The 9,726-nt window shown below is 35.4% G+C and overlaps 1 protein-coding gene across 1 annotated transcript; it reads right to left on the reverse strand.

The window, feature by feature from the left end:
- Positions 1–6,647: 6,647 nt before the first annotated feature.
- LOC7464514 (uncharacterized) lies at positions 6,648–9,400 on the reverse strand. Its single transcript, XM_002321932.4, has 2 exons — positions 9,176–9,400; positions 6,648–7,062 (listed from the first exon to the last, which is right to left on the reverse strand). The coding sequence occupies exons 1-2, from the start codon at positions 9,296–9,298 to the stop codon at positions 6,967–6,969; spliced, it is 219 nt and encodes a 72-aa protein (XP_002321968.2). The 5' UTR covers positions 9,299–9,400; the 3' UTR covers positions 6,648–6,966.
- Between the last annotated feature and the right edge of the window lie 326 nt (positions 9,401–9,726).

Raw genomic sequence — 9,726 nt, forward strand, 5'->3', positions numbered from 1 at the left:
ATCTTGATGATCAAGCGATCACGAGTTCTAATCTTGTCATTCTTATTTATTTGATAAAAATTAAGCATAAAATAATATGAGTCTTTGTAAGTTTTAAGTTACTTTCATATAAATCATATCTCGAGATCTCATCTAAAAATTTAAATTATTGAATTGAGATAACTTTTTAATAATTTTTTAAAAATTAAAATATTAAGTTCGTAAAGAAAATGACAGCTTTAAAAAGCATAATCATACAACCATATATCTCATGCCACACCCTAACCCTAACCCTAACTAATCTACCAAAACAAAACTAAAAAACAACCTTCTCTCCTCTTTGACTATCATAGTGTGTATGTTTATTGGTTTTAACATATATTTTCCATTACCTTTTTTAAAGAATTTCCAAAATTATGTGTTTTTTCAGGCTACCACCAACAAGGAAACACCCCCCAAACTTTTCAACATATAATTAAATTTTTAAATCTTCACTACTTTTTTCCTTGAAGGAAGCTTTTTCTTTTTCTTTTTCTTTTTTTCCTTTTTGGCCTCTTTAACGTTCATTCCATAGGACCACCTTGCTAGCTGCCTTCTTGGTCTGGACCATGAGATTGATGGAAGAAAAATACATGTAGCTAGCTAGGTTATGGATCTTTTTATATATCTGTAAATAAAACAAAAGGCATATCTTGATTGTCGATCGAGTCATGGTGTCGCTGTCACACATGAAAGCATTCTGATCATGATCCATATGAGAAAACATATAATTAATTAATTGTAAATAGATTATTTATAATGTGATAGGTTTATATATAGAAAAAAAAAAGAGTACAGTAGTAATTAATATCCAGAGATCTAAATTAAATCTCGTCCGTTAATAATGCTATAAATACATTATAGTTTTTTTCATCTTGTATAGAACGTGATGCAACATTCAAATCCTGAGTGAATATAAATTAGTTTTTTTTTTAATATTGTAATACGAATTAAATAATCATTTTAGTTTCAAAAACTAATTAATTAGTTATTTGTGTTTTATTAAATTTCACTTCTGTTTTTTCATCAATCTTTTTATATTATCTACCTTTTTCTGTTTTTTATATCTTAAAAAATAAAAAATAAATTGAAGAAAAGGATGAAACAAATAATTAATCAGAATTTCACTATAGAAAACAGCAGCACACGTCCTCCCCTTGCACATAAGCTGTCCCAACAGCCAAAAGAATTTGATTTCCCTTTGTGCCGAGAAGTCTAGACATGTCAAATGATCTTTCTAATAAACACAGGCCATGACTTCCGATATCACCACTGAATCTTGCTGAAATTTTTTATTTATTTACATGCACGTGTTATGTTTTGTAGAAATCAGATATCGGAGTGAGAAGGAACAGCATGCACTGGGATTGTAGCCTTAATTTGCCAATGGCCATTAGATGGTTACAAAATCCGAACCTCAAATTCGTCTACACTGTCAGTTCGGTGTATTTCAACAGAGCTCAGATTAGAATTCTCAATCTGATGGCCAAATTCTTGATCAGCCATTGATGAAAGAACTTGATTTACTGGCCTTTGAACCTGCAGAAGAAAACGCGTAAGTGGTATTCTAGCAATAACAGAAGTTATTAAAGAAGCTAAGCAGATGTTGATCACTCCAGGAAAAAGAAGATCAGAAAGGATAAGTACTGCACAAGTGAGGGAATCAACTCTCCCTCTCTCTCCTTTTCCACTTCTTTTTCTGTTTTTGGCCAGCAAACACATTGCTTGGCAGAATTCATGATATTTGACAATCTAAAGTGATGAAGGACAGCAGTCAATTGGAAGAGAATGTTTGACTAACGATTATTCCATATACTCAATTTCCAGTATGAACATCATCTTTAATAATCAACGGCACCTAGATGCTCAAATATTAGTCCTAGAAGTTTCGCTTAGCTCTCTATCATAGAGTCCAAACCAAATTTCCATTACCAGGCATTGTCAATGTCAGGATTGTCCCAAATTTATTTTGTCTCTGTCTGTATCTCTCAAACCAAAGATATATTTCTGTCTTGATCAAATACTAACCAAGCATCGAAAGTAGAGTTCAGGACAAAATATCTAATGAGCACATTGATGCCTGTAAGTAAAAATCAAACCTCATATAGAAAAAGATGGTGGAGGAAACATGAAAGAGAAAGGGGAGCACCTTCTGCACTGGCCAATAGTTGTCATAAATTGAGACAGATAACAGTTGTCAGGTCTTCAAATTGCCCTGTGAGATAGGAAAATGAAAATGAACTTCAACCTAAGCTGAAGAGTTTTAATATATTCTATCAAAACACCATCCAGAGAAGGAAAAAAATATCATTATTATTGTTCAACCTGTAACGTGACATAAATGAGCCCACGATTCCAGTTAACAGTGTTAAAGAACAGCGAAGGCACTGATGCTGCTATCACCAACAGAATTTTGAGCGGAAACAGGATCTTCTAGCTTAGAATTACCATCTGGACCTTCAAACAGGCATGCATGGTAACATAGAATTGTCCCATAAGTCAATATTCCAAAAAACAAAAGGACAACTGTGATGTTCAGACCATCTCAGCATAGCCAAATCGACAATCTTCATGTTTTGATACTTCTTTTCTGCCAGCACCAGCAACTTCTTCGTTCATCCCCTTTGTCAAATCTCTGGGAGGTTCCCCCATGAAGGAATCAACAAGATGAGTTTTTCCCGAGACAAATTTATCCACAATGAAAACAGAATTGAAATTCGGCACATCAAATATTTCGAGGGCACCAGTCTCGTAACAAATGACACGGTATATATCACCCTGATCATGTGCTCCACCATCAGCACCATCAATTGCCTCACTAATTCCGGTACAACCCATGTTTTGGTCCGACAAACCCAAGCTCAAAGTTCAGCCCAAACCTATCCCAACTAATCGAGGATTGATTTTTCTTTTTCTTATCCCCCCGTCGTGACTTTCCTCTCCTAGTTCTAAGGGATTTCAGTTTTGAATTTAAGTTTATGATTCAAGAAAGGTTGAAGAAACAAAACGTTTTTTTTATTAAGGTAGATTTTAGGGTTTTTATCTTAATTTAATGATGGAACAATTTAAGAGTTTGATAATAAAGAGATTAATTTGAAGTATGTTACTTCGAAGAATATTATATTTTAAAAGATTATGAATCTATAAAGTTTTTATATAATTTGCTTTATGATATATAAATGAGATGTCCTTACGACATTAGTATTACTCCTTCGTCACGGGCCGGGGTTCGGGTATTGACAAAAGCCATGCATTTGGACTTGTCTTCCGGAGCAATGGCTCTGGCCCTTTATCATGATACAAAGTACAGGCTGATACTGATTTCTTTGAGCTCTGAAAGGCAGATGGAGTGTTTACGGAAACCATACAAGTAGAAGGATCTGTCATTCCACATTAAACATGTACCTGGTTAAAAATCCCAGGATGGGAAAAGGACAAGTCTCAGCAAAACAAGCGGAGAAGAAGAAAAAAACGCAGTTTTGCGATATGACAAGGGCATGCCACGCCTGTACAAAAGCATGTGAAAACCGATATGATTGGCCCCGATAGAATAGTTGGCCACCTGACTGTAAAATCCAATTCCTTAGATGTTCAGTTCAAACCTTAAGCAACTTCAAAAAATCAATGGCAGTGCCAAACTACTAGATTCTTCAAATTAACATTAATCACTGCAATTGCAGATACTATAAGCCAAAACTATAGAGATCCACTATCCAAGGAACCTAGACCGAAGAGGCAGTTCCTACAGGCTAGTCCAGGCAAATGAGTCAGAATTTTGAGCACAAACAGAACCTTGTAGCTTAGAAGTACCGTCTGAAAATGAAACTTTATGATGATGACATTTATAATGACTTTGGCCAATAAAAACACAGGGATTCAAATGCACATTTTACTTGGAATTTAGCCTGGCTGTTTTCACATTAACTAGATACACTTCTTTTGTTGCTGGCTTCTGATTTAGAAAGGATAGGCCATAAATTATTGGAAATATTTAACAGATATCGATGTAATGCACAAGCAAGTTAACCATCAGCCATTAATGATAGGAAACAGAATCTCAAAGAACATGGCATCAATAAAAGAAGCGAAAGCAACCCTTACATTGCTTCGGGTCGCTGCATCTTAGAAATTAGGATTCTTTCCAATGAACACAAACGTGAATATAATGAAGCAACTCCACAGGCTGCCTGTTTGAGAATAAAAGGCAACAAGAAGGAAATCCCGAAAGAACAGAAAAAATCTGAAATGGTGAATGAAGCATGGCATCAATAGCAGATAATGCTCAAGATTGGGAGATGGGGAGATTGAGCAACCTTAAAATATTAGCTCTGTATAGCAATAATTTGACTGGTAGAATCGCATCTGAAATCACAAATTTTACAAAACTCACCTATCTTTCATTAGCTCATATTAACCTTACTGGTGAGGTACCATCTGAGCTTGGGAATGTTCATCAGATTTACATAGACTAGACCAAACTGCAAGCCGCCTTTACGGACTCATTCCTCCTTGTGTATGCAATGGCACTAATCCGAGAGTTTTAATGCTTGGGGAATTCCGGTTTAATGGGAGCTTTCCGATTGGAATATGTTTGTTCCTTAGGAGGGTGATTCGTGGTGACAATCTTCTTTCAGGGAGTATGCCGACTGATTTGGAGAGGAACTCTGGGATTTCTTACTTAGAGGAAACTTGCTTGAAGGAAACATACCAGCAGTTTTTGGTCTTTGGAGCAATCTATCAATGATAGGTTTTTCAGGAAACAAACTCTCTAGCTCTGTAACTCCTGAGCTTGGAAAGCTTGCAAATCTTCAAGTCTTGAGACTTTCTTCTAATAGTCTAACAGGAAGCATTCTGTCTGACATGAGTCATTGCAGAAAGTTAATTAAAATGGATTTGATTAAGAATCAGTTTTGAGGAAGAATTCCTCCTGAGATCACTTCATTGGAAAAAATAGAAAGCCTTCTCCTCCAAGAGAATGAACTTAGCGGAGTAATTCATGACTCTCTCTCCCCTCTTCAAGGTCTATTTGAAGTGCAGCTTGCTAGTAACATGCTTCAAGGTCCTATTCCTTGCGGTTTTTAGTAAGCTTAACTATTTTAGGTCAGTTCTAAATTTGAAGCTTTTCATAAAATATTGTAGGTGATGTTTGAATATATGATTTATATTATTTTTTAATATACTTTTAAATAAAAGTTCTTAAACTTGAAACTTATATAGACTGATACTATTTTGTATTATTAATTATTTTTAATCAAAATCACCTCTCAATTGAAAATCTTTTAAGTTTGATTTAAACACATGAATTTCAGTCAACAAAGCTATAATATCATATCAAAAAATAAAATTAACTTAAAAGTTTAAGTTATTAAATACAGTCCAAGATATGATTTATTTTGTTCTCTTACAATCTAGACAGGTTACATGTTCTTGATCTCTCAAGCAACAGCTTCTCTGGTGAGATGCCACCAGCACTAAACATGATCTCCCTTTACTTTGTCAACATATCTTTCAATCAATTCTCTGGCAAGCTCCCAACTTCTTGGATGAGAATAGCAGCTTCATTGTCAACATATCTTTCAATCAATTCTCTGGCAAGCTCCCAACTTCTTGGATGAGAATAGCAGCTTCATATCTAGAATCCTTTCTTGGAAATCCAGAACTTTGTTTGCTGGATAATGATGAAAGATACTGCAAGGATGTTAGAGAAGGCCATGCAAGAGGGCTTGACTTGCATGTGCTGGTTGGTGTCGTTATCGGTGTGGTAATCTTTGTGGTATTTCTTTGTTCTGTGGTTTACATACTAGTGTTTTGAGTCCTTCAATGTGAGAATCACCATGATCAATCACTTCTTCATGAATGTCAATCGCGGGCTGAAGATTTACTGTTTGAGGATATAATGCCTGCTAGAGAAGGCTGGAGTGAGAAATATGTAATTGGGAGAAGCAAGCATGGGTCAGTTTTTACAGGACATAATCTGCAAACTCCAGAAAGCATTGGCCTGTCAAGAAGGTGAGTTTGTCTGAGGCTAACTTTAGCCTCGAAATGAGAACTTTGAGCCTGGACAAGCATCGAAATATCGTAAGAATGGGAGTTGCTGCATTAAAGATGGATATGGGTTCCTTGTAACTGACTTCATGCCTGGAGGAACATTATTTGATGTCCTACACAGACATGAACCGTGCATGGTTTTGGACTGGGACACCCGATATCGCTTTACTTTAGGTATTGCACAAGGCCTTTCTTACCTTCATCATGATCGTGTGCCGCAAATCATTCACAGGGATTTCAAATCAGAAAATAATTTTATGGATTCTGAATTGGAACCCGAGGTTGGACATTTCAGGATGTAAAGAATGCTTCTTGGTTCTGATTCAAGCTCGACAAGGTCTAGAATTGTATGAACTCTTGGCTACATGGCACCAAGTAAGTCACATTCTACCAAGCTAAACTGTTCTTTTGGACTATTAATCATGACAAATTTATGCAGAAGCTCAAACACTAAATTCCTTTCTTGTATTTCTCCTATTTCCCTATCCAAAATTTCAGAAAATGCATACTCTATCCGGTTGACAGAGAAAGTCGATGTATGCAGCTATGGAGTCTTTCTGTTAGAGCTTGTTTTCAGAAAATTGCCACCAGCTTTGAAGAAGGCCTGTATATCGTCTCCTGGACAAGGAAGACATATTACATAACTTTTCCAAACATCTTACATGCTAGCACCAGACAAAAAAAAATTGAATGCTCGTGCATTGCCATTCATCCAATACAAATTGCAATCTTGCATCTTCAAGAAAATTTGTGAACTGATTTGAGTATTACCATGAAGATAGTTAGAAGTCATGATTATTCTTAAACAAGAGGGGAAAATCCGTAAAGAAACCAGCGGCAATATCAGAAAAGCATGTCTGATGTCACAACATCAAAGTACAGCAGAATGCCTCAAGGCTCCTACTCTGCTGCTTGCAGAGGTTGTGAAGCTTCATTTTGTTTCAATTTTTCCAAATTAGAGATCCGTCTATCCAGTGACTCATGAACGCTTTCCACCTGTATGAGAAATTAACCACATATGAGTTGCATATCCACGTTTCTCCTAACAAGAACACAGAAAGAACCTTTCATGTCCTGTCTTCAAATGCCAATCCTACCCTTGAGAATAATGCTTCATGTAAAGTCAACAGAAAACATGCAATTAGTCCAAATGAAGAGAATTTTTGGGTCGTGTTACTAACACTTCATGAAGTCTTCATGAAGTGTTAATGGCATTTCACCTTTAATGAGGGAGTCTCTTGTGCCATTAACACTTGATGGAGTGCTAGTAGCTCCGCTCAAAAAAAAAAATATTCATTGGAAAGGAAAAACCATATTCCTGTTGGTTCTTGTACAATATATTCTGAAGGGCAGATGCTAACAGAATTTGCGCTGCAACATTCTTCAGTCAGTTATGCCCTTCCCATGTTGCAATGAGAGCTAAAACACTTTGATGAAACATTAAGGAGGCTATATTGGGAGAATGTTATCTGGATCAAGAAAGGTTAACTCAATTCATATGATAAATGAAAAGAAGAACTTGCAATGAGATCGAATTCATAGCCTCTAATACCAGTACCAGACTTCTGAGTCATTATTCCCTCCTATATCACTTTTCAACCCTATGTCTACAATTTTAAAGACAAAAAAACAAGTTACTTTCTGACTTTCAAATGCATGTTTTGCACGAAAAAATGCATTTGTTGTGACAAATTATGATTTGCTTTCAGTCTGAACGGGCAACATGGAACTCTCATCAAAGAATGCCAGTAATTGTTTAGTTAATGTCAATGGTAAACCATGCATTTAATCCAAATGAACAGAGAAAATCTTTTAACACTCCATTAATTGTTAATGTCACTACACCTTTACAGAGAAAAGTCTTGCACCATTAACACTTGATAAAGTGCTAATAGATGGACCCAAGTTTTTCTTTCATTCAAGAACAACCTGAATGCCTCCATGTTCCGAACTTGGAAATGAAATAAAGAGCATCTTAGCGGGACTTCTTTGGGAGATATTCCTACTGTTTCTTTTACAATATCTTCTGAACAAATGTTAACATAATTAGCATTTGAACATCCTTCAATTAGCAACGCCTTTTTCCGTCGCTAAGGGGGAAGTGCTCTAAGGATGTTATCTGGATCAAGAAAGTTTAACTTAATTCATATGTGAAAAGAAACAAGGATGTGCAATGTGAATTCCAATCAGTAGCCTCTAATAGCAGTACCAGATAACTAAATCATTCTCTACTATTTCTACAGTTTCTCTAAACAAAAGGAACCCAACGGTTACTTTCTGATTTTCCTATGCATGTTTTGCACAAAAACTGCAATCGTTGTGACAATATTATGATTTGGTTTCTGTCTAAACAGGCTACATGAAATTTTCATTAAATAATTCCAGTAAGTAAAGCATCCTATGAAAAGAGTCCATATAACCTTCTATACAAGGATATACTTGAAAATCCAGTAACAAACACATACAAACAAGGCTACACCGCAAAAAAGACCAACAACAAGAGCATGCAGCATCAAACAGTTACCATTAACAAATCAATCTTGAAAATCAACCTCTTCAATACAAGGATATACTTGTATAAAGTTCTCCTAACATCTCCCCAACTAGCTTCACTACTTTTATACCATTTTTACTGCCTCTTAGGATCCTCAAACTTCTTTAATACTATAAAAATCCTGATAAAAGAACAATCGATGCAAATGAGCCACATTCTAATATCACTCTACTAAGCACCCCATCAACATACATTAATCCACAACATACAAAAAATCAACAGCAAGAGCAAAAACAATAAAAAAGAGAACAAAATAATCAAAACCCACAATTATCATATTCCAATAATGAATAATTGAGCCTCAAGTTACTACCTTTTCTCTCAAATTCCATAAACTATACGATTCCACTTCATGCATCAATCAAGAAAAAAAATGAAAAAGGGACGATAAAAAATGAAAACCCATGATTAATATGTTGCAATAAGGGCTAAATGAACCACAAGTTACTGCCTTTCATTACAATGCCAAATGGGTTACATATAGACTGCAAAATTAAGCTTAAAAAGCACAGATTTCTCTTCTTTTTTTTCCTTTTTTGAGATTTTGATGATTACCTGTTGAGAGATGGCATCATGGGCAACCTTGAAATCTTTGTAAAGGAGATAGAGTCCTGCAAATGATGCTGTTGCTGCTCCTGCAAAGAATGAAGCCAATCTTACTCTCAATACGTAACCCATTTTTTCTCCCTCTTTTTTTTCCCTTCGTTTTTCTCTCTTCGATGCTAAAATGGTGTCAGCTGTGAAGCCCTTTTCTTTGTCCTATACGACGAACGTATTTTCATTTTTGGGTTTTATTTTATTTTTTTTCTTAATTTTTGTATTTGTATATATTATTTTTGAAGAAACCTCGATTTAGCTCTCATATATTATACATTATCAATTCAGTCCTAAAACTTTGATCTTTTAATTCTACCCCATTTGTGTTTTAGACAATACCACCTCTTCATCCATCTAAGCGAAGCTTAGCCAAAAAAACCAAAAATTGATTTCAGGCTAAGATCTCCCTTTAAGGCTTATTATAACTTGTTCTCGAGCATTACATAAAAGCAATTGATGAGCATTTAAAGATTTTGGATAAACTTGGTAGGGTTAAACACATTAGGAGT

The sequence above is a fragment of the Populus trichocarpa genome, chromosome 15 (genome assembly GCF_000002775.5).
Source record: "Populus trichocarpa isolate Nisqually-1 chromosome 15, P.trichocarpa_v4.1, whole genome shotgun sequence".
Taxonomy (NCBI): Eukaryota; Viridiplantae; Streptophyta; class Magnoliopsida; order Malpighiales; family Salicaceae; genus Populus; species Populus trichocarpa.